Genomic DNA, 26,331 nt, shown 5'->3' on the forward strand with positions numbered 1-26,331 from the left:
TTTTCAAAGATCTTGACTCCAATTAGGATCAAAACATTGTTATATTAAACTTTTGTGGCATGGAGTAAGTGTGTAGGCATCACTTTTTCTTCATTTGCACTTTTTTCTAAAAGCCTTGCACCTACATGCGGGGCATACAGATACGCTCCTTCAACACAGGAATGTGATCCCAGTGAGTTCCAAGCAGCAAAAAAGCATTACCACGATTCTTTTGGATAAAGGGAGCAGTAGTTTGGAACAGTACTTTGTATGAGCCAATTCCCTGAGTTTCAGTACTTGGGTTAGTACTGGGAAGGTAAAAGTCGAATTATATTCATACTTTGGACTCTGGTGACATGTGATGGGAAGTGTCAACATTCTAAAAGCTTAACAACTGAGTGACAACAATATCAAGGTACAGGTACTGACAGGTCACGGAAATAAAAATCATCTTGCACATAAGGAGACGCAGTCATGTAACCAACAATCACAGGATGCATTTAAACTCCAGACAGATACATCAAATCACTGCAGACACATAAAGACATTTCTTAACAAAGTTCAGCAGCAGTATGAACTTCAACAGCCAAATAAAGAAGAACAGCATCAACAACAGCATTGTACAGAACTGTACGCCTGAGGGAATATCTGTCATTGTGCCAGTGAACCTGCATGTTAGATATATCAGTATTTTAGTCTTCCATGTTCTGCAGGTTATGTTTTTTTTCTTTCTTTCTCATGTGCTTTTTCTGTACACCTAAGTAACTAGTTCATTATGTTGTCAGTCTGTTACGAAACTGTATACCTGGAGGATTGGGTCAAAACTAAATGCATTCACATCTGCTTCTAAGGATTGTGACTGAGGTGTACGACTGTAATCTAGAGGTAGAGAGGAGGTAAAAGTGTATGTGTGCATGAGCATTAAATTGGCACTGTCATTTAACTAGCCGCTGTGTAAAACACCATGAACTGAACAAAAGGTCAAAGGTTATGATCACCAACCCCAGCAGTTGTCGGCTTCTTTGTTTGGGGTGTGTGGAGTGTATGTTGTGTGTGTGTGCACAGCCGCTGGCTGGGTGAGAGGGGGCATAAAAACAAGAATGTACTGCAAAAGGAGGCCAGAGGTGGGGTTGAGGGAGCATCATGAGGTGAGAGGAAGAGGTAAATGATGGTGGGAGAAAGAGGGGTTGTTTTTTTTGGAACTAATAACAAATAAGAAAAGACATTGTTTTAACATATTCCATTTGTATCTTGAATTTCCATTCTCCAAAGCTAGCTAGTAAGCAATGGATCCTCTGCTCTCATTATATCGGCCACAAAAAAAAAATACGAGTTTGTTCCACTATCCTGATCTGTCTGACGTTAATGCGAGAAGCGTTGGGTAATTTTTTAAATTTTTTTTTTAAACAGACGTTAACAGTTATTTTGAGATTTTACAATGCAGTATTGGGAAATTAAGACAGACATTTTAATACCAATGAAGGCATTATTTTTAGATTAATGTATGCCATGCCTTACAAAACTTGTATTTGGGATCCGCAGGAACCTTGGAAGATGACTAGGGCTGACACAAGTATGCAAGGTAATTTATTCGGAAAGAGACAACTGGAAGGGTGAGATTTTTAGGTGTGGACAAAAGCAGGAGAGGCTAGTTTCCTAGACTGGTATACACTTGCACCGTTTCCTCTTCTCTGTGCCATTGTCTTTTACAGTCCTTTGAACCGTAACACTGTAAAAGGCCCTCCTGAGAGTATTTTTGACCTGTTTTTCCACATAAATCTCAGGCAGCAACAATAAAACCTAAAGGATTCTGTCTAAAGAGGTGGAGGAGACAAAGAGGTGCTGGCTTAAGGAGGCGATGAATGAAGAAGATGATGGAGAAAAGGATACAGGGGACAAAGAAGGGGGCTTTGAAAAATGAAACGACAGCAAGATTTACAAAGGCTAGGTGACATAACAGGGGGCCCTATAAGTGAAGGCAATCGCTCAGAGTGGATAACTTACAGATGGAATGGTTAAACATGTCCTGACAGACAAAAAGAAAGGAAGAAGGAAAGAAAGACAGACCACAAGACAAAATAACTAAAAAAAGAGGGAGAGAGGGCCAAAAAGATAAAGAGTGACAGACAAAGGAAAGAAAAATATGCTGGCAAGAACAGTTAAAAACGGCTCATGGGGAACAGGACAGGTATAGTACAGGCATGCTTTCAACACAATATCAATTTTCCTTTTATAAAAAACCCAATATGGAGGCCTCCTGTCCTTACAGCCTTATTGGCACCCTGTGGAGGGCCTCTAAGGCCCCTGAGGAGAGGGTCCCTGTGGACTCAGGTCTCCTGCTCTCCACCTTACCACCTTGGCAGGACAATACACTCGATTCATACACTCTGCTCCACCTCAATCTGTCTGCTCCTACTCACTACAGCAAAGGAATGTCTTACTGCTGGACAGATCAAAGCAGCGATCGGGATGCGTGTGCAAGTTTGTCCAACAGTGTGAGTGTGTGTGTGTGTATGTGTGTGTGTGTGTGTGTGTGTGTGTGTGTGTGTGTGTGTGTGTGTGTGTGTGTGTGTGTGTGTGTGTGTGTGTGTGTGTGTGTGTGTGTGTGTGTGTGTGTGTGAGCAAGAGAGAAAACATGTCCCTTACCAAGGGGAGTCTGTAAATACACCAGTAATACAAAGTTATGTCCTCTTTGCTTATGGCTATTTACATCTGCCACTTAAATGCTGGCATTTATATGATATAAAAAAAACATACTCACTTACAGTTAGTTGTGAGTTTGGTAAGTTTACTTACTTTTTTATATATAAATTTAACAATATGTTAATGGAGAAAGACAAACAAATTGCTTTTGCGACTAGTTAAAGAAAAACAACCAACACTTTAACTCTGTGGAAAAGAAATCACAAAGTTTAAAAGAGAGAAGAAGATTAATTATTTGACCCTACCCCCCTCCCCTCCCCTTTCAAACAATATAATTACTTAAGTATCCTGAAGCTATTTGCCACTATATGCTTGAACATAAAAGCAAACACAAAGAAAATGCTGAATATCACAAAATGGCAGGTAAACCCACAATGCGTTTCGGTTTTAGTTTTATGCCATTTGTCAAAAAAAAAATCCTAGGTATTTAACTGATAAATTAAATCTACTGCTGCTGCTAATGGAAGCCTGTCAACATATCTCAACATATCTCTATTTTGACCTGGTGTATATTCACACAAAGGTATCAACAGAAGCACTAGACATAGTAGATTTCCTTTGAGATAAATTATCTGCCTTCCAGTTATGTTAATTGTTGGTGATAAAATAGTCATTGCTGAATTTGAGGTCCTGCTCATATTCAAAAGTTAATTTTTGTCTGATCCTATTCAAAACAACTGGTAAAGTCTAGTAAAGCTTTTACTGGAAACCAGTCTTTATGGGTCACTTGGTCATATGATAAGGATATCCTATCAGCCCAGTGAGTGGAAATGAACAAACTGCACCAACACAGTGAAGCAAGAAAGTCACGTGCACATTTGTTTGGAGAACAAATGTCAACCCCTGTCAAATAACCAGCACTCACATTTAACATAACTGAGCAGCACACTCACACATTAATTTAAGCAGAGTCATGCACAGTGAAAGAGCTAAGAAACAAGCATTTCTCTTCCTCAACAGCCAAACAGGAAGTAGTGATTACATCAGGAAGTGTAATCCCACTGGTGTCCTCTCACAACTCATTGAGCACACACATGCTTTCAATATATTGTTATGTACGCACATGCATGCTCACACCACAGCAGACTGCAGTGTTGTGTTTCAAATTATGTGCAGGGTTCCCTTCCTAGAAAAAAAAAAGACATATTATCTTACTAATGTTCACAGCCTGTTTGCAGAGCTCTCTTTGAACTGTTTTAGTTAAAATATAATAAATGCATAAACAGCCAAGATAATGAATATTGTAAAACAAAAAAAAGCATTTGGATACATGCTTATTTTTCTGACATATTACTGTGATCTATCAAATTGCCAAGCTGCTCCCGTTTCCATGACCTAGTGTTGACCAACATTACATAAGCGAGACATGACTGAATTGAGAAGTTTGAAGAAAAATGAACCGCATGCAAACCTCAAAATATGACATAACTGGGTAAGAAAAAAAAATCACAGAAACACACATGTTCCTCAAAGCAGCCAGCTGGGAACACAGAGCAGACACATAAAATTTACAGCTCCAGCCTATGAGTGTATCCCTCCCTCTCACAGGTGGAGAGAGCCTGTGACACAGCAGCGAGCGGGGGGTGAGGGTGGGAGGCACTGAGGTGAAAATCAAACAAACCATCAGGGTTTCCACGGCAGCATCACATAGTAAACATGAGAGCCCTGAGCTTAGACAAATAAGGATATTTACAAAGTTTTCCCGCACCACGAGCAGCAGTTACCTTTAGCCAAGTTATAATTAACAGCTAAAACTTCTAGATTTACCCCATCACTGTTTTGGTAAAGCCTTAAAATGAGTGGCCACTGAATATGTAACTTGTAGCCATAAATTTAACCCCTGTATCAGCTGAAGAAACTAAAAGATGAAAAGGCAGAAACCATCTGGGATGTGAGGTTGAATTAGGTATATTCCCTAACAACTGATTTCTCTAAAAAGTAAGGTTTAAACTTAACTTATCTAACACTCTGAGAACTGAACAAAATTTAATCTATAGGGTTAAAAATTGTCCAACATTCTTTTTCTATATCATAGGAGTCATTTGAAATTGTTATTTTTTAATAATCAGATCTTATTTTAAATGCCACTGAAATGACACTTTGCACCATGAACATTAAATATTATCCCACAACACGACGACGACTCACAAAATAAAAGTTTGAAAATAACATTTGCTGAAAACAATATTCTTTAGGACAATAAGTACTAAAATTATAATATCATTGGTTGAACACTATTGCATAAAATAATCATACATTTAATTATACCTTACAAAATTTCAAAACTTTTCTATGACTTTTCAAGGACCCATAATAACAACTTTTCTCTTGCCCCACTTGCCAGGTATCAAACATATTAAAACATGATAAAATAGAGAAACGTACGTGATGGTAAACAAAATGTCACACATCAACATTTATAAGAGCTACGTTATGTCAACAACTGCAAATACATTGGCCGTTTCATTAAGTGAAAGGTTATCCACTGAAGATTACTGTAAAAGGTTCATTACACCACAAACTTCAAGGACTTTTCCAAAATGTGATTTTGAAATTCTGTGACTTTTCCAGGTTTTCCATTACTGTGAGAACCCGGATTATAAATTTAACCGAGTCATATTTTTTTTATCGACTGGCGAGGGTAGCAATGTGTAATCAACTGGTCAACTAATGGTGCACATCCCTAGTTTAAATCTGTCACAATGTTCAAAGTCACTGCACCAAAAGTAAACTTTTTTTGTGCATGCTGTTCTTGGGTCATTGAAGATGAAAAATTAAGGGCAGCTTATGTCTTGGCTATGATACAAGTCTCGAGCAGAGGCTGCACTCATAAAATAAGTTTCCCAGGGTGAACTTCACCTTGACGTGAGTCTGGAAGAAGGCTCAGCTGTTGGCTGTCTTTAAGTACAGCACCACCCACAGCCCATAGGAGGGCACCAATCTGAACACAGGACACACATATACAGTCCTACAACAAGCACACTTTTATGCTTTCAAGACAACAATTGTTCATCACTGGGCTTAGAGACCAGACAAATGTCCTTATTTCCTCTTACATGTACACACAAAACAGTGCACATGCAACTACTATTAACAGTTTGATAGCAGACGTGTTTTATTTTGACTATGTAGGTTGAGAGGAATGCATAGAATTCCTATAATTTCCCCGTGCATTCCTCCCTCCTCCCCCCAGTGGTCACTTGTCTTAGCTTGTCCCAGCCGGCACAGCCTTGTTGACACTCTTCCCTCGCCGAGATCTGGGAATTTGTAAGAAAAACACATCCAGCGTCCAGAGAGATTAGCCCATATCCCCACTTAGCAGCTTGAAAAACACCTTTGTGGTGTGCATAGGTGCATGCACTGGTGTAATTAGGAGTGAACAAGACGAGTGAGCTCAGGGGCACCGAAATTTAGTGAAGTCAGAGGGAGCTGATGAACCATGGGCAGTAAGTCAGAGATATGACAAGCAAAAAGGAGTGGGCAACATGCAAAAGAGAGAGACAATGAACTGTAGGGTTTAGGTGACTAACTGGCTTCAACACAATCTGGGCCATTTATCATAATCCAATCAAACGATTCTACTATAGCATTATTATAAGACACTGACGCCACTAACTGAAACAGTGATATTTCACTAAAAGCTTTTATAACTGTCAGTAGAATACATTCTTGGACTGAAAACTGATTTTGACATTAAAACAGACTGAGCCTCCATGTTTGGATTAGGTCTGCAATGAATATGTTCTTTACCAATAAATCAGGGGATTCTTATCTCAATTAATCGATTGGACTACAGAACATTAGAAAACAGTGAAATAGGCCTTTTTATCCTAGTGTTTGAAGTGACTGAAGTGATCATATGTCTTGTTCTGTCTGACAATCATTTTCAATCCCCCCAAATTTTACATTCACTGTAAGAAAGCAGCAAACCATCATGTTTGAAAACAGGAAGATATCACATTTTAAGCTTTTCTATTTCTTTGTAAGAGAAATGACTTAAACAATTGATTATCTTTATAGTTGCTGATTATTTTTCCAAAGATCAAAATGACAATCATTGCAGCTCTAGTTAGGAAATTTCTCCTTAAATCCAGAACTAATGGATGTCCAAAAAGCATGTGTTTCATTAAGTTTGCATATTTAAGAACACATACATCTTGCTTTCACAGCAAGGCCCCCATTCAATCAAACAGGTTCAAAGCTTGCATACACATGAATCAGACAGCAGGAAAGCATGAAATCTAAACAGCATTTCACCATGTCTGCAGTCTGAGTCTACCACAACTAACGGCACCACCTGTAGCACACCTACCAAACCATGTGTAACACACCTGTCAAAAGTTCCTACCTCTGAGTTTGAGCCCATGTTCTGCCATGTTTTACCATAAGCCGCCGCAATGGTGAACCACAGAAGCAGCAAAAGCAAAAAACCAAAAAGGGTAGGAAGAGATAGTCCAAGAGTATCAGCACAAAGCAGAGTTTGACATTCTTTCCTTCCTCTTCTCCTCTGCCTCTGTCACTCCTTGACCAGAGAGGGGAGGAAGAGATCAGAAGAATGCTGCAGCAAAGAGAGAGGGGAGGGAAAGAGGGACATTGCCAATGAAAGGAAAACAGATTGGGGGCAGAGCAGAACAGGACAGGGCAGGCCTAGTGTGGGGAGGCATGATATGTCGTCATGGGATAGGGGATGAACACAGGTAAACACTGTTTGGCACCATCCCAGCGTGCACTTGTGCAGAGTGCATGTGCCGTAACAAGATGAGAAAAAGAGACCAAGAAGATATCACCCAGAAAACATCGCACAAACACAGACACAACACAGCACTGATGTGGAGGTGATGTGATTTGTGCTCAGATTAGCTACAAATCTACCCTACTCAAAGTTTGGAAAACACCCACTATCATCAGATCCAATCCCATATTATATTACTTTATACCAAGCCTACCCTTAAACTGAGATGTTTCACTTTGTACACAATGTAGCAGTTGCAAACAAGACAACACATCAAGCCTGAGTGTGAGTGAACTGGGACATGAAATAACTACAGAATTTTATGAGTAAGTAAAAGAGAAGAACTCAACAATGTAGTGAGGTTCGCCAGGAAGTGGCTTCGACTGTGTGTAGCCGTAGTGAACACTTCAATGACGGAGAAAAAGGCATGCATTTTGAAAAAAAAGAAGAAAAGGCTCTTGAGAGGCAAAAAGGGGTCAATCTATATCAAATAAAAATGTGATGCAGTACATGAAAATGTGAAATAGGACAATCACACGAGTAACATGACTGAAACATTCACCCATCCTTCACTGTCATAAAAACATTTTTAGTTCAAAACAGTTCTCCTAGTTTAGTAGTTTAGTGAAAGCCTTCTCTCTGTATGATGAAAGTGAGAGATATGTCTGTACATTTCATTTCAAAGACATAACCTGATGTGAGTTGTTGACACACTGGATTCAGAAAAAGTTGTGAGCCACACTGAGATACTAAATATACAGGCCAGCACATCATTAGAAACTACAAATACATGTACATCAAGAGATGAACACATACACAACTTAAATATTTTTTGCATAAAGCAACAAGGACAGAACAAGTCATGAAAAAGAAGTTGTCTTAGTGCTGTGGCAGGGTGTCTGCAGGTTTCAAACTCTTAAATTTTCACTAAAACCTTTTCAAGGTCACTTATATAATATTTCATTTTTAACCAAAATAACCAATAGTCTGTTACCTAATCAAGCATTATATGGCCCCAGTGCAGATGTAGGATTTATGTAGGAATATGGTTATCAGAGTGAGTTAATTTAATCTACAAGTACAAGTACACTCAGTACAAGCAAATTAACAAATAAAAAGACAAAGTAATGTTCCAAGTTACAAGTTCAAATTTAAGAATATGTAATTACTTTTGAGCCTTATATTTATAAAATTGATTTCAAGACTTTTAAGTCCCTGTAAACAATCTGTGTGGGAATGAAAAACAGTGACAACTAAATGCTCTAAAGTTCAAACTGTTTTTAGAGTTACTGTGGTCAACCAGTGCATCATTAGGACATTTAATATGACTTAACAACAAGCCTTTAAACTATTAAAAAAAGTGGCTAATTACTTTAGGCTAAGTGTATGAACAGCTTAGTTTCCTACAGTGTTTCACAGAATTCACTGACTCCACAGACAGACAGTAGTAAAGATGTGCTGATCAACTTACCTAGATCAAGACTATTTTCAGACTTTCCTTTCCTCCTGAAAAAGTTGCGCTTTCTCCACAACATCCACTTACTCAAATTCATGACAGACAGCAAGTCTTTTTACAAAAAGAGGAGAAAAAGAGCGAGAAAGAAAGAAAAACTAATCCGGAACAGGAAGACTAGAAGGTGGTGGTAGCGGTGACGGTGACAGAGTGAGAGAAAAGAGAAAGAGGAAGTAGAGGTGTGAGAGCATTTATCGACTATGCTGGGTTTGTTTATTTGGGGTGCTGGGCCATCTTGTCAGATGTGACATCACACACACTGGAAAAGGGGGTGATAAAAGTGAGTGACAAGAGCAGGGACTGCTTGAGTATGTCAATTAAAAGGTAAGTGACAGGTGACAGAGGTTTGTGCCATATGTATTACACTGACTGACAGCTGATTCTCCCCTGAAAACACAAAGTACTTGACAGGGACAACAGCTCTCCTCCTCCCACGCGGCGGAGAGTGACAGCAGATAAACAATGATCCACAGTGACCCAAACTATAAAACACACTGCTGACACCCTGGGCTACGGCTACCACTTCCTTTGTAATGTTTATGTGAAAGTGAAACCTCTGACGATCAAAAGAATGACTCGGAACAAATGCAGGACACAGTCATGACTGTGGCATGGCTCCTGACATTTAATGCAGGTCTGTGAGCCAGTGTAGTGGAAAAGGGAACAGGGCAAAGGCCTGAGTCCATTTGCTCATTGACATATTTAGTCAATGAGGAGCAACTGAATAAACAACTCTATTCCCACAGAGAGGCTGAAATAGAGAGAGATTAGAGTAGAGGGAGAGGGGGAGGGAAACAGAGAAAGTTAATTTTCCTGTGTTTTGTTTTCTCTTTTCCTCTCCTTCACCAAGACGAAATAGAGGAGGAATACGAGCCTGGTCCACCCATGACCAACTTCCAGAGTCTGAATGAATGAAATCCACTTCCTTCCATATAGAGATTTCGCTGCTGGTTTGGTAACAACTCAGAGGAATGATTTGGGTAGGGTGAGGCTGGCCTTGGCAGTGACTGAAGGAACCAAAATGCTTAAGGGACTTTCCACAGGGCTGCATCAGTCATGAACCCAGAGACAGGCGTCCCCCTCTGTCATTTCGCACACCACCCTGAGAGTGTCCATCATCGAGCCACTTGAATGAAGCCGTGTGAGAGCATACGCACGAGCAACAATATCTCTGTCTGTCTCTCGCCCACACACATTTGCTCATGGTTGTGCTTGATATCAAAATCCCATGTCTAACTAACGCTTGGAAAAAATGAATGAAACCTTTTATTTTCATGTCTCACCACAACCATTGCTTGGGTTTACACGGCATTCAGAGCTGCTTGTTTACTGGATGTTTGCCATTAGGTAAAAGGATGGTAATTGGACTTGCACTTGTAGATCACCTTTCTAGTTTTCTGACCACTCAAAGCGCTGCAGAGCCACATGAACCCATTCACACATACTCACACACTATTGACCAAAGCTACCATACAAGGTGCCACCTGCTACTCAGTTTAGACATTCATTTGCACTCACATTCACACAATTTGGGGCTCAGTAGGATACTTTGACATGCAGACTACTGAGGGAGCCAGATTGATTCGTCTATTGGAGCGACCCACTCTCCCTCCTGAGCAACAGTTACCAAATTTGAATTTGAGTATTTAGTAAGAAAATTAGAAAAATAGGTATCTTAATGGGGGAATTCTGGTATTTTTTTCTACCTGGACACCATTTTCCCATGTTTTTGTAACCAAGTTACTAGTGGGAACAAAAATTTTAGAAAGCGGTCCAATATTGAGAGACAATGCTGCAGCAAGCAGCCATGAAACAGCCGCAATTTAACTACTCGGGACATGTTCGCATCAGTCAATTTACATCAATTAAAAGTGCTTGTTCTTGCCACAGACGGGCTAAAATTGTTACTGTGAATGTATGACAACATTATAGAAATAAAAATTACGGATGAGATGCTTTTCCGTACCAGGGTTTCCAACACATTTATTTATTTGTGGCAGCCCTCTACAATTAAAACATCTGCCACCACATATAGATTTTCTATTTTTGGAGCTGAGCCATTTATTAGACTGCTGCTAGCGCTGTTTAAATACATTTACTGTTTGTTTATTCATTGCATCACATTCTCAGAGCACGCTTGGGGAAAAATTGAGCTTTTCATTCTGCTAGGTCTAAAAGTTTGCATTCACATTCAGCAGCTTCTCCTCTCATCCATCGATCTGATTAGATCAGCTCTGAATGGATCAACAGATCAGATCAATAATCCACCAAGGGAGTCACAAACTGCTGCTGAGGAAAAAAGAAGTAATGGAAAGCTATGCTTGTTCTACATTCAGGCATCTGCAAAAACCTCAGAATTTAGAGAGAGAACACAAAATGATACGAAGAGATACACATGCCTTAAAAAGAGTGTAAGTAAGAAAGAAAGAAACTAACTAACAAAGTTGCCCCATGAAAAAAAGTTGTCCCAACCAGTTACAAAACAGTAAGAGTTACACCCCTTGCTCAAACAAGCTTTGCTGTAATAATCTATTATGGCCTTTTTGAGGCTCCTGTTGGAGGAGAATTTGGTATTTCTGCTTATTGATTCTGTCTTTTATGATTATTACTTCAATACTCTGCAGTTAACAGGACTAGACAGCTTTAAAATATGTTTTGAGGTGGATTTTCTCGTTAAAAATCATGGCTGTGCTTCTCAAACCCACAAACAGGAATACATACAGAGCAGATGAGTCAGTGGTCCAACCAACATCCAAAAGCACAAGATGGAAAATGCAAAACTCCCACAATGCCACGAGCCTCCACCCTTGGAAAAAGTAGATTCCCATGTCTAAATCCTCAAAATCTCCTTGAAGAAGTGCATTACAAGTAGCCACAATGACCTTGGTTGAAGTCTGACCTGAGACCTTATTGGTGCATCAGTTTCTTTCTCTCTCCCAGTCAGTTTTTTCTATTTCTATAGACCACTCTATGCAACACTGGAAAAATACTAATGGATCTGCAATATTCTGAACTCAATCCAGGTATAAATAGTAAAAAAAACACCGTTTTTGGTATCAACATCATTTTTAACACAAAGATCTTTAAAATGTGTCCACCACAGCATTACTAGTTTTAGCACCACAAGTAGTAGAACAAGTAACACAACCTAGTTAACAACTAAAGGACAAAAAACTTAAGCACTATGAGAAAGTAGGCATTTCAATGGAGGGATTCAATCCCTTCAAGTTATTTACTCAGTAGTGAAGCTTTAAAGGGTTAATCTAAACTCTCTCTGGGCCTCAGGCTATTTTTTTGTTTTAGTAAATCCTGTCATGCGAGGGGTCAGAAGGTAGATTGGGCAACATGGCTTTGTAGGCATAATGAGCTAGGAAAAGGGGCTGAAAGGGGGGTTTAAACTGAAAGGCCTTGCTTTGGAAAAGGGAGATTCACAGCAAGAGGAGAGACTGGTCTGTATGTGTTTGACAACCACAGGAACATTCAACACTGATCATTTTCTGCCATTTCAAGCCTTCTCTAGAAGAGTTTAAATGTCATATGGGCTGGGCGGGGTGTCTGAATGTTGCTGGGTGCGTACAAACACACACACACAGACACACACACACACACACACACACACACACACACACACACACACACACACACACACACACACACACACACACACACACACACACAAACACACACACACACAGACATAAACCAAAGAGGCAGAGTCCCACAGACAACCGCACCCAGGGGAGATGTTTGGCCAGTGCTTCCATTCCCAAATTTCCAGCCAGGATTTTGCAGTTTCCTCCCACTTCCCAGGGAGCCAGATCCAGCCACAAGCAAAGAGACCAACACAAACACACGCTTGTGTCTATAAATTGCTGTGAAGATGCATCCAGCTGCATTCCCTGTGGACACTTTGCTTCCTCAAAGCCAAAAGATGCTCATGAGAACTCTCACTGACCAGAGAAGTGAAGCCCAAACACCAGAAGCAAAGAAAAAAGGTCATGACATCTCAGATCGAGGGGGCAGGCACAGTGAAAGCTTCTTTGTTTTGGTTTGTGTTCCATGCCTCCCACACATGCAGATGCACACCCATCATTACGTATTTACATAAAACTGCATACCACTGCACTCACTGACAGAATTTTTTTACTGTCATAGTTAGGTGGTGCATATCACTCCAGATATCTTAGTTTCATCTAATTATTTCTGAATGAGTAATCCAATTTCCTTCCAAACATGCACTCACACACCAGCTGAAGAGTTTCTCAGTAGTCGGTCCACCCTACTATGAGCAGCCAAGGCTAGAATTAAGGATCCATGACATCTATCCAAGCTAGTATGGTGACAAGTCTTCTTGCCACACCCACCACACCCTCTGTTTGCTGACAATCACATTCCTGTTCTTTAATATGTATCTCATTATACTGCATGTCAAACCCAAGATAATGAGTGAAGAGATGGTACTCTGAAGAGCTCAATGGGTAAAATTGAGAGTTAAAATAAAAAAATAAAGATGTATACATTTAATGAGATGCAATGAACCCAGAAAATACAATGTATAGCATGTTGTTTAGGACTGCTGCTGCTGTTCTTTTTAAAAATGCACAGATCCACACTGAATAACAGGCTGGATTAATGAGCAGGGAGAAGAAAAGGCATGAGACAACAGAAGAGAAAAATGGACAAGAACAAGACCGGGTCAGGTAACCAGAGCTATGAGTGAGGTTTTAAGAAGCCTCCTCCATGGCAGAGTTCTCAAGTGACAAATAAACAGAGAGGAAATAAGGTCAGGTGAGTGTCCATTACTGTGTAATGGTTGTTAAACAACAGACCCTCACCCCCTGGATGATATCTGATGTTTCACATTTGTCTGCACTCTGGAATGGGTAGGGGGAGGGACAGTGCACTGGCAGGTTAGGTCAACAGGGCTTCAGGGTGTTTTAAGGTATTTTAACCAGGACTTAGTTAAAAAGTGGTTGCTACCACTTTTTAACATCTGTTTCAGATTCTTTTAGAGCTGCTGTGCCATGACGCAAACAACACACATCTGGTTCTCAGCAGAGGTGTTGCAACCTGTAAGGTCAGGTTTAGGGCTACAGGTGTAATGATTAGTTCAATTACAGAGTGTCTATATATAATATTATTTTTTGATTGTTAAAGATTCAAGTTCCAAAAGCTCAAGGTGATGTCTTCAAGTTGCAACTAATGAACTAAATATTTAACAAAATGACAAAGTCTCAGTTAAGAAGCAGGAAAAAACTTTTATTAAGAAAGCTGTTTTTCGTTTATGCCTCAAATCACAACATCCATTTACAAACTCTAACACAACTCATGCTGTATAATCCACATTTAATTAGTTCAGTCAAATGCTCAGTGCTTGCCAAACAAATGCATTGTCAATGAAACTGTATCATTTAAAGCTGAACTGAAATAAAGCTTATCTAAGCTCTAATTAAAGCCAGACTCTATTGACAAAAACAGTCATTTTTGATTGTGTTTGAGTGACTTCAGTTTTTTAAAAGTTTAGTTCAGACTCACCAAAGTCACACAATAATACATGACAACTATATGATCTAGGCAGTGCTAGACCAGCAGCTCTGATGTTCAGCGAGGTAAAATTGCTGTTTTTGTTAATGGAGTCTGGCTTCAAAGAGAGCATACTTAAGTTTTGCTTTTAGTTTAGTTCTACTAAGGTTTTATCAAAAATGCACGTTTGGGAAGTACTGAGCACACGACTGGATAAATGAGACCACTAATTATACAGCATAAGTTGTGTGAGACTTTGTAAACAGATGTTTTGATATAGTTTTGCTGCTGTTAAACTCGGACCCCTATGATTTCATTTTATCAAGATTGTGCACAATTTTTGGACTGAAGAAAAACAAAACTTACCAACATTTAAGGGGTTAAGTATTCCTTTGCCGGTCTTTTCAGCAACATTTGCTGAAAAATACTGAAATGCTACATCCCACTACCATTGTAGTTTATCCAAAACAGTATTTAAGGATTATCTGACCAAGAGTGTAAGCCTTGTATGACATGTAAATGTTGGTCATATGATTTAATGCTTAAACCCGTCAATCACATGAGTATTTATACCAAAGCAGAGTTATTTTTCCCAGATGCAATATGTTCTCCAGCTTTACACAGTTCAATCCTGCAAATCTTTCTCTCTCTCCCTGGTCCATTGTGAGTTTGCATAAAAAGTTGACACACTGGAAAACATGAGCCACCCCCCACACCCCTCGAAAGGCATGAGTGTGCATGTGTCTGTAAAAGGGACAGACTGTCTAACTTGCTGACATCCATCATAGGAGGCAGCGCGAAAACACACCCCTGTCTCAGCACACATTGCAGTGGGTGAGCTCACTGTCATGCTGGTTTATATGTGGAATACATGACAGCTGAAATAACTGAAACGAAACTTCAAAATAAAAGAATGTTTTTACTTTCTCCACAAGATCAGGGCGACCAACTTTCTGACAGTCAGTATTGATGACAAAAAATGAGAAGTGTGTGCACGCATGCTGTTTAAGTATACACTTGGCTCATGTGTATAAATTCTTCAACCATTCAAACACGCCCCCATGGCATGGAGATCAGATGATCAAGTGCGCTAATGTTTTTCTCACAAGGCTCGTCACAGCTGAGAAAACATCCTTCCACCTGCCCAACACACACACACACTCATTCACCTGCTTGTCAATCACCTCTCAAAGCCTTTATTTCAGCCAGATGTATGCTACAAATCTCTCTCATTCTCACCATATATCTTTCTGTCTCAATTTCTTACACCACAGAAGACAAACCCAAGTTTTGCAATTTTAACAATCAGCCTCAACATGTGCATATTTTTGTGTCCTAGTAAAAAATAAAATTTTCAGGATTTTCTAATTGTTGACCTGGAAATCACACAGTTCACATACTCTCTGAATTTTAAAATAAAGCACCTAATTTCAGCCCTAATTCTGTGAGGCCACCAATTGCATACACACCACTAAAATCCATCCACAAAGTTAGGGTAAAAAACAGCATTGCTACAATCTGCAGGTTACTTCGACACAAGTGTGCCCTGCAATTTTAGTGGCTTGTTTTAGTGTGCAGCTAAGCTACGTGCTAAATTTTCCCCTCTTTCCCATAAAAGAAAACATTACTTTTGGGGTTGCTAGGGAAACCTGAATCTTTGTAAGAAAAGCACTGTGGTCTGGACACAAGCGTTGTAAATTACAAACTCCATCGGCACAGTGGAATTCCTGGCGCGGAATCTGCCAGCCCTCTGAGGTTGGACGGGCGTGGAAAGCTGGCACATGGACTAGACAGGATGGATAAATCTGCCCACTTTTCTTATTATTCCTTTTTCTATTTCACGTTCTACAGTAGAGAGAGAGTGAAACAGCAAAGGCTGGGGAGTTGGCAGGGCAACAGAGGAAGGATGTCCGGAAGATTTCAACTAAAGCACATGCCACCCCTTTTAAATGCCAACATAAGTATTTATACCATGAATTCCCAGGTCATATTACATTAAACATTATCAAACTAATGGAAGTTACATGAGTTATCAACCAATAACTGTCTGCCTTAAGTCGACTGCCTATAGCTTAATTTACAGATATCACATAAGGCTCAGTTTTAGTTAAAGGAATACCATCACTGCATGACAGTGTCCTTAATTTTGTTAAATATAGGCAGGGCTCAATAGTTACGGTTGCCAGGTTGCCATTGACAACCATTCTGAGAAAACTGGCAAACAATTCCTGGCCTTTGGCTGCCATAAGTGGCAACCACATTTTAAAATATAAAAAAATAGTGACATGGAAGTATTCGTTCAATAATTTACTAAAAAAATCAAAATAAGGTATTTATCAAAGTGTACCAGGATGGCCGAGTGGTTAAGGCGTTGGACTTAAGATCCAATGGACGTATGTCTGCGTGGGTTCAAACCCCACTCCTGGTATGGACTTTAGATTGCAGTTGGAGGTGAAGGTGCAAAACCCCAAAACAATGGGCACCTGTGGGCACATAATGCTGCTAGACATAATTGCATGTGGAGTGTACAAAAACAGAGATAAGTGGAGGCTATGTTTCAACTTACAGCTGGTTATATAATTTAGTGGACTGAGCCAAAACTGTATGTATATGTGAAATACACCTTTGCAATTATCTGAGTAAAATGTCGCAGCTGATGATGATGATGATAAGCAGAAGTTCCCTTTTTTCCTTTCTGTCTGTCTCTCTCAATCAGTTATCATCACACAAACACTATTTTTAGCAAATGTACAGCACATGAACAAACTCAGTTAAAGGTACATTCTACTCCAAAAGCCAACAAGAAAATCAATCTTTGAGCTGAGATGAGCACAGTATCAGGTACAATATTGTGCTTATCTATCATGTTTACTGTTTGCTCAACGAAGCATTCCTCAAGCCAGAGCAACAGCTTGTTTGTGTGTGTGTGTGTGTGTGTGTGTGTGTCTGTCTCTGATGGTGGCGTCTACAAAACATTAACCTGTGGAATGGAATGATCCACAGAGAAAGGGATCAGAGGGCGCGGCTCTCTAAACCCATCGCTGCATTCTTGTCTTCCCGTTCCTCCGCTGCCATTGGTCACCTTGCCTGTGACTTTCTCTTTCTCCTTGCAAACGTGGTACAATCAACCATCTCCTGTTCTCTTCATGCCTTTGTTGCTGTGCTTTGCCTCTGTCTCTTTTCCCTTGCCTCCATGGGAACTAAGGTTAACCATGCACAACAGACTCACACTCTACAAGCAATGTGTCCTGTATAGAGCATCAAACATTAAACATAGCCTCAAGATAACAATCTCAAAAACATACCAGATCGCCATTTGATGATGTCGTTGAACTCTTCGTTGGCTCCTCCCTCTGCAATGTCACCATGTGATGCCATAATAGCCAAAATATTTGATTCCTTATCAGTTGAAATTGTGTGATACACTTCTGATCCTCTTGATACACAGTGCAACAGCCCTCTTTCTGCACCTGCAAGTAAAAACAAAGCCTCAGCTCCTTTCTACTTTAATGTGACTTAAAGCAGTGGAAATGACCTCAAAAGGAGACCGGGAGAGTGGAGTTGTCACACGCATTGCCACTTCACACACAAAACATTCAAACATGGTCACATAGTACACAGGAAGATCTAGCATTTTGTGTGGAAAACCGTAGGTCATTAAAACAGCTGTTTGAGAGCCTTCACTGGTTTAACACCATGGCCCGAGGCTGACAATCTGGGCATTGATTTATGTGTAAAATGACTCCTATAAAAGTAATTGATGCTGCAATAATGGAAAATGACTGAGTAGACTCAGAAACAAACTAGACAATAATTTCAGCAATTAAAACACCCACAAAACATTAAGTAGATGTGAAAGTGGTCTTTGGTCAGCGACCATAGACATTTGTTTTAATGTGCTTATGCTTTGGTTGGTACTCACAAATCAGAAAATCAAAGTCTTGTCAAATCCAATGCTTTCCTCTAATGTTAGTTGTTGAACTTCATTGCTGAATTACATAGTTTTACCACTGATTTCAAAGGTATGGGACAGAATTATGTAGGATGGCAGATGACTCTGTGGGATGACTGCATGGTATGGGTAAAGTTTATCATCATACAACCACGTCTTTCCTCTCATTGGATCAATCAAGGTAAACCCAATCTCAGTTAAGAATTTTTATGTTATTTCCATGGTCTAGGAAAGGTCAATCAATATTTGTGATCATGAACAACTATCTATAATAGCCAGAAACCAAAGAAGAAAGTCTCAAACTTGTTATGTCATCTATTATGGGGTGGCTGTGGCTCAGGTGATAGTTAGGTCGATAGTTCGTCCCGGCTCCTCCAGTCCGCATGTTTATGTATCTTTGGGCAAAATACTGAACCCCAAATCACTCCCGATGGCTATCCATCAGTGTGTGAATGTGTACGAATGTTTCAAAACTGAGAAGCAGGTGGCATCTTGTACGGTACCCTCAGCCAAAAGTGTCTAAATGTGTGTGTGATTATGACAAGTGGTGTTAAAGCGCTTTGGGTGATCAAACCACTAGAGGAGCGAATCACAAATTTGAGTTTTAGCACCCTCACTTTTGGATTTGGGAGACAGTTGTTCATATCTACAAACATTGTAGACTGTCTTAAACCATAGGAAAAACATGTATGAATTTTGAAAATGGGCTTAATATCCCCTTTAAGGTTTTAAGGTTCAAATGTTAACAAAACTCTTATTGAGAGTAGCTAATGCTGGACTACGGTTTCTTGTAACTGGTGAGAGTTTCAAGTAAGGAGAGCAAATAATGACAGTTTCCTCCAGGGAATAATAAAATATTTTACTTCGCTGAAATGTGAATGTCTTGTCATGTGCTACTATTTGCAGATGGCACAGTGTTTTCTATCAGTTTCACAAAGACTGGTGGGATGTGTGCTCTACTTCCATTATGCTTAATCCAAAAATAAAACATCTGTCATTATCTCCAGATGTTCAAGTTTGACCTGGTGAATAGATGAGTTAGTGCTGAAGCTTCACAGGTTATTTTCTAACTCTTGTTCTAGATTTTGGGACCTGCTTTCTCCAGTAGGGTTTATGCTTGTGCTTGTGGTCTGTTTTAATTCAGGGTATCCTTTCATTAAAAACTCACCCATGTTCGCTCCCCAAAATAGCTTGCTTTTACCATGAAAGGAGTGTATGCAGTTTTATCGAGCAGAGCTTGGTGAGTTACAGTTCTTAAGGGATGATGCAAGACCCAAAAATAACAGCTGTAAACTTAAGCAAAAGACAGCCCCATTTATCTTGCTGGTGTCTTTACAATTTCGGTTCCTCTCGCTATAAGAGGAGTAGTTTTGACAACGGAGGCAAAACAACTGGGAGTACACATTCAGTCAATGTGTTTAATCTAAAATCATAAAGGTGTAAACTTCTACAGACACAAATGTAGCTCACTACTTTCTAGATTAGTTAGTTTGACCAATAGCAGTGTCAATACCTTGGGTTGAGATCAATACATTTTATGTACTCCTGTGGTAACCTGAAAAGATTACCGCCTCTCTAACAAATAAAACCCCACAAATAATGTTGTTACAAGACACATAACATGGCTTTTAGACAGTAAAACTGTGGTGGCTTTGTAGTTAATGTTTTATCTCTTAAGTATGACTGAGGTATTTACAGCTTACTAGCTTCATCAAGCAATTTCAAAACAATGTACACCAGCAGCTAGCTGAGTGCAGTTAATAACTGGTGTCTTATTTTAACGGTTTAACCTTTAACGGTTACTTTACTCCCAACGGCTGAATTAAAAATTTCACAATGACCGTTGTATTCATTTAATACAATGACGGTTACCGAGACGTATCATGGATCCAAATCACAAACTCACCTCTGCTGTCACCAAGGAGTCAGGAGACGTGCTCCCTCAAAACAAGTCCAAAGCGTGGATACACAAACCGAGTCAAATGTATTGGGGAAAAAAAGATGAAAAGTTACCTTAAAAAAAGTGCATTAATCCAATTAATTTAAGGCATTTTCTACTCGGTTCGAGGCACTCTTCTTAACTAACGTTAGCTAACTAAAGACAACCGTCCTCGAGCGCATCCAGACTCCACAATGTGCCCAAAAAAACTTTCAGAGACGCCTTTTTGCAACGTACAGCTACCGTGCTCCTAAAAGCAAACGACAGGCTGCCTCTAGGAAACGGAGAGATGGTTAATACATTTCACGGGTTAATTGCCGCGGTACTGTGGACTCAGGTCCCACAACTTTGTTCCTGTTGCTTACTTGACTCTTTCTCCTGCCTCTCACACCGACGGTAAGCGCGAGGAGTTAGCTAAAGATAACGGAAATGGTAGGTCCTTCAAAATAAGAGGAGTCTGAAGGTTGTTCCACTGGGCTAATCAATAAGAAGTCATACCTACTGGCAGTTTCGATCGCTCCCGTTACTGATTAACGAGTTGTGCGGTTTTAAACTTGTTAATAGACCCGTTAAGTGTAATGCGGGTCAATGAGGCTCCTTACATAATTAGGTTCCCTATCACCCACGCTCATTACATGTATGACATTTTAAGTTGTTTTTAAACACAAATTGCGAGTGAAATAGCATTATTGATATTGTTATTTATTACGGATTTCTGCGTCACTCGTAAGTCATGATTTTAGCAAGCCACTCTAAAAATTACGCATCAATACATTTATTTTGAAGGTTAAACCGGAAGCACAGTATTATTTTGGGGCACTTTGACACTGGTCTTGAGTTTTTCCCCCTGGCTGTAAAAGTTTTCCTGACGCGGAGATGGAAACATGGCGCGGTGGGCGTCACGTGACGTAACACCAGCGAAACCAGTGATTCCCACTGGGAAACACAAAACTTTACAACATACTTTAACTGTGGAATAAGAACTGGAATGATTATTAGGCCAAGGGTCTTCGAAGCTTTTCCACGTAAAGGCACCACGTATATTGACTATTTAGACAAAGGCCATTAGATCCAAGATGCTTCTTTTATTGCAATATATGTGTAATCTGACACTGATTACCTCATTCACTAGAATGATGCAGTGATGGAAATAAGTTTTCAGCTCCTTTACTAAAGTAAAAGCAGCAACAAAAGCGTACAAAAAAATCTATATGCGTCCATTCAAATTCTTAAGCGAAACAGAGGTATTGTCAGAGGCCTAAGTGTAATTAAAGCATCAAAAATGTACTGTAGCCTATCAGTGTGTAATTCTGTAATACTCATTGGATAAATTTCTGCTATATCAACATATAAGTAGCAAGCAAATGTGGTTCATGGGTGATGGTTTGTTTTAACTACCTCACACAGTTGATGGTTTCATCTGTAACCAATTATGTGTTTTGTGTGAATGATTGTTCTGCAAAGGAAATTGTAAGTATGCTCTAATAAATGTAAAAGTGCGATATTTTCATCTAAAATGTCCTGAAATATAAGTGAAAGGTGTCAAGAAATAGAAAAACTAAAAAAAAAATACCTATAGAAGAACACAGTGGAAGTATTTTTTACCTAATTGTGTTATCCTATGCATTTACAATTAATACCTATTAGTTGCCGTGTATAACCCATTATATTTCTATATATTTTTAATATGTCAAATAAATCAAACAACTACAGTGCATGGTAAGCTGCAGTTCTTGAGCACATCTTCTTAGCTGCACTCCTTCACTAACATCTTATCATTTTATGAGGTTACTGTCAACAACAAACTCTTAAAAAGTTATTGGATACATTTGTGCAACCTCAAGATAGTGATCCGAAAACAAGTCAAAGGTTATGCAGTAAAACAAATTTTAATATCATAAAAAATGGTCATCCTATCAATCAATCCCATTTGATTTCAGCTATTTTAGAAATGATGTAGGCTATTCACACATAAAACATTTCACTCAGTCATAGTACATTTTATTTATATAGCACCTTCCATACATGAAATGCAAAATACATAAAGACATGACCAGTTGGCACTTAAAATGCAAAAATACATTTATAATAAAAACACCTGTAAATGACAAAGGCCGCTATTATTACCACAAACCCTTTCAACATGCTCTTGTCTCAGGTTTCATTTTATTATATTAAGTGATGTGTTGGCCTGCAAAGCAACAACTTTATCAGTACCTGAGGGGACTGAATAATAGATTAAGGCCCATTGGAAAGAGCCTCTGAGGCTTTGAGGATGCAGAGATGCTGATCATCCATTGTAAGCCCTCATCCTTCTCCCTCCCTCTTCTCAGTTGTCAGGGCTCTTTTGTCGATGCTTCCTCACACAGCTCAAAGTAGAAGCTCAAGTTCACAAGTCAGTGCTCTCTTTCACCTCGAAAACCTATCAACTGACTGCATATTTAAGACAAAGAACCAATGGAAATGCTCAACTATGGTTTACTGACAAGTTTACATAAATGAATTTGTAAAATTAGTGAATTTGAAAGGCTCCAGCAAGCAATGGCATTATGCACACAATTATCTCCTGCAGTTTGTCACATAATTGCTACACATGTAATTCATGTTTACATTCACTGCAAAAGATCTATACAGAATTTCAGCCAGTTGAGAAAGTTTTAAAAGGTCTTTTTTCCATCTCCATTTCTTGGACACGTGTAACAAACTTTTTGATTACCATTTTAGAAGAGTTACAGCTATTTTTCTGTGAGGCTTCTCCTGTGGCAGATGCAGATGACTGGGTATCCATAAGTCCGAGGCATCGCCCTTGCTGTGAAATTATAGGGGTGAAAGTGTGTAGGCCCTCAATGAGCCAGCTTTGGACTCCAGCCCAGAGACTACAAGAAGGGCTTAAAGTGCCCTCTTCTGCCCTAACAATGCAACTACCTCTAAAAATAAAAAACATATAGCTAAAGCACAACAGATATTCATGCATTTATAAACATTTTCTGCACAATTAACTTAGTTAAAGGTAATTATTAGCTGTAATGGTTGTTGATACTCACCAGTTACATTAGCTCACACATTTTGGTTCTATCCCAAGCTCTCATTTCTGAAGCCCTACATTCAATGTTTTTCTAAAATATTTGGAAAGCTTATTGATGAAATTATTCATGTATCTTCTGTTAAATCAGTGCATAACTTTGTAACCACAACTTATACTGTGGATAATTTACGTTTTAGTATGTGCTGCTATTGTTTTTACTATAAACCAATCTTGTTTGGATTATATGCTGCTATTGTTTTTTTCTCAGGTTATGTATTTTTAATTTTATTTATTATACTATTTATAGGTTTGAGGTATCGAGAGAGAGCCAAGGCATAATGCATTTCGTTACATTGAATGTACACTGTACTTTATAATGTATAACAAATAAACTTGGACTTGCTTTGTGTTACTTTTGTTTTTATTTATTTATTTTCAAATTATTATTTATTGATTTTATTCTCTCTCTCTCTCTCTCTCTCTCTCTCTCTCTGTCTCTCTCTTTTCCCAAACAGGAATATGGCAATTACATTATTACTGGTATATTGTAATGATTACCAAAGAAATAATTTAGTTAAGAAAAAATATAATTATTGGTATAATCACATACATGGAAACTTTCCCTATATGAGCCAGCAGGAGGTGGACTTGTACTGTAAAACTTAACTCTATCTAACACTGAGTAATATCTTCTACTCCAACTACATAGCATTATTATACCATGAGTATCACATTTGAATACAAGATCATTCAAAATTGCTGAAAGTCATTCATAAAGTGCAGGGAGGCGGTTTAGTGTCTGAACATTTTTTCTTATGAATATGAAAATTTCCAAAAACTAACAAAAAGCTGCATGATTTACAATGTTATTTTCAATCATATCTTGCCTATAGGTTGACAATACATAAATATATTTATTACATTTATCTTAAATGTCGTTTTTAGAAAGTTGACACCATCAATCCAAAATAATCTAGTGTAAATACACAGAAAAAAAGTGACATCCCACAAAAAACACATTTGTGATCAATAATCAGCTTGAATCTTTCCAGCACAAGCTTTACTTGTAACATATATATCCTCATGTGCACAATGGTGCCTTCGATGGAGGCCAGCGGAAGCGTATGGGTTAGTATTTTCTGTTACATTGCGTAGGGATCACCTTTCTCGGGGAAGCTTCTCGTGTTTATTCTAAGTATTTTACATGATGCTCACAGAAACATCTCCAAAAAAGTATACCAGGAGTGGGGTTCGAACCCACGCGGACATATGTCCATTGGATCTTAAGTCCAACGCCTTAACCACTCGGCCATCCTGGTGTATACACCGCATCCCGCCACATGTCCGCATCAAATACCAAGAACCACAGTGTGGTTTTTCACCTATATTTCTATTTTTATAACGACGACGGAGCTGCCAATACACGCAATTATTGCAAAAGTCCAATATGAACAACGCCTTGTAAATACAACTATGATGCTAGCGCTGTGTTAGCAGCTAACTTGAGGAATAGCTGTTAGACTGAAGGCAACTTGCTAATGTCACGCTCGTTGGCAACACATCACGGCGGTTCCACAAACTACCGCCATAACTTACACGGTGTTTATAATTTCAAATGCAATGCCAGGGATATAAATGTATTATTGTTAGCTTGTAAGCACCATTTGTGCCACTATCGTTACTACGAGAAAGTTACCTTACCTATGTAACTGATAAGGACTAGCAGCTAATAAGGTTAGCATGTGCTAACGGATAGCACAAGTTAATGCGGGCTTAGCTCTGTGCTCGACGCGGTCACTACACTGTCAACACTACACACACTAATTCAGCCATACAACGGAGCGTGTACCTCTTATTTCCATACACTGTGAACACACGAGTGTGCGAAGCAAATAAAAACACACAAACGTACCATCGAAAGAGACCTTGGAGTTAGTCGCGAGTTCATGCAGGAGAAGTTACCAAACTCCACAGGAGACTTGAAGTGAAAGTATCGGCTTTCGTACTTCTGGGCATCTGTTGGATGCACTGAGGGCACTGAAACCGGACAGACGCCACCAAGTCCTTTATCATTCTTTCATTGGAGGCGTAACTTACTTTTAAACAATAAGTGTGTCAATCATCAAGTCACTCCGGGAAAACACCACTGTAAAGCAAAGCAAGTAAAACAAAACTTAAGACATGATTTGGATAACTGCTTTATTTATTATATCTACAAATTGTGTGCACTCTTTTTCTGCAGCTCTTAGGGACTGTTCTTTACTTGTTGGGGTTGGGGTGTAGGGGTGTTTATTTTGACCATTTCCAACTTTTTTTCCTTCAGCCTGCCTGAGTGACTGTTGGAAAAAGGAATGACCCTTCCTCCACATATGTTGGTTATTAGATTAAATTAGACCTAACCTCTGATGTTTGAAAGTTAAAAGTTAAAGACAAAATCTTGGAGTTGAAAAAAGCCTTGGTTTTTCTCTCTCATACATGCTGGTTAATTTGTGCAAACAGTTTATTTTTGGTCAAATTTTAAATGAAGAATGAAGTGATTTTAACGACATCACTTTTTAAAGGTCAAATAGAGTGGTGAAGGGAAGAGGTATTTTTGTAGGTCAACCACTAAGTTAGCATCGCACTGGTTCCATCTTCAAAAACCTTATGAGATATTTGAATGAGGTTTGCGAATCTCGCAAGAAATAAGCTCTCTGATGAACACGTTTATGAGACTTACACACTTTGTTTAGCATGATAATATTCACAGATGAACACAATGTGTGTTTTGAAGCATAAATGAAATCGCCGGAAGTAAAAAGCTAATGTTTGGCTATTCACAAACTATATCATGGTCGATTGGCTTAAACGTCACAAATACAAACGCTGTAAAAACACGTTACAACACAATCGAAAAACAGATAAATCTACAAGTTGGAGTGTGACTCTGTAAAACTGTAAAGGCAGACAAGTGGGTTTAATGAGT

General features: G+C 39.1%; 1 protein-coding gene and 2 non-coding genes across 8 annotated transcripts in view; 1 reads left to right on the forward strand and 2 right to left on the reverse strand.

Moving 5' to 3' along the window:
* utrn (utrophin) overlaps positions 1 to 20,731 on the reverse strand; it is a 238,861-nt gene extending 218,130 nt beyond the window's left edge. For 2 of the 6 annotated variants that reach the window (XM_088089085.1, XM_042503024.2), the window contains exon 1: positions 8,886 to 9,048. In XM_088089085.1, the coding sequence (XP_087945211.1) occupies positions 8,886 to 8,967 (82 nt within the window). In that variant the 5' untranslated portion in view covers positions 8,968 to 9,048. Of the gene's footprint in view, positions 1 to 7,030; positions 7,203 to 8,885; positions 9,049 to 17,755; positions 17,921 to 20,308 lie in introns of those variants that run through there. The other 4 variants (XM_042503022.2, XM_042503020.2, XM_042503021.2 and 1 more) reach the window with 3 other exon arrangements.
* trnal-uaa (transfer RNA leucine (anticodon UAA)) lies at positions 16,796 to 16,878 on the forward strand. Its single transcript has one exon. It is a non-coding gene; the product is annotated as a tRNA-Leu (tRNA).
* A 3,871-nt stretch (positions 20,732 to 24,602) lies between the features above and the next one.
* On the reverse strand, positions 24,603 to 24,685 carry trnal-uaa (transfer RNA leucine (anticodon UAA)). Its single transcript has one exon. It is a non-coding gene; the product is annotated as a tRNA-Leu (tRNA).
* Between the last annotated feature and the right edge of the window lie 1,646 nt (positions 24,686 to 26,331).

Source organism: Plectropomus leopardus, chromosome 16 (assembly GCF_026936395.1).
Source record: "Plectropomus leopardus strain MGB_pleo_1.0 chromosome 16, ASM2693639v1, whole genome shotgun sequence".
NCBI lineage: Eukaryota > Metazoa > Chordata > Actinopteri > Perciformes > Serranidae > Plectropomus > Plectropomus leopardus.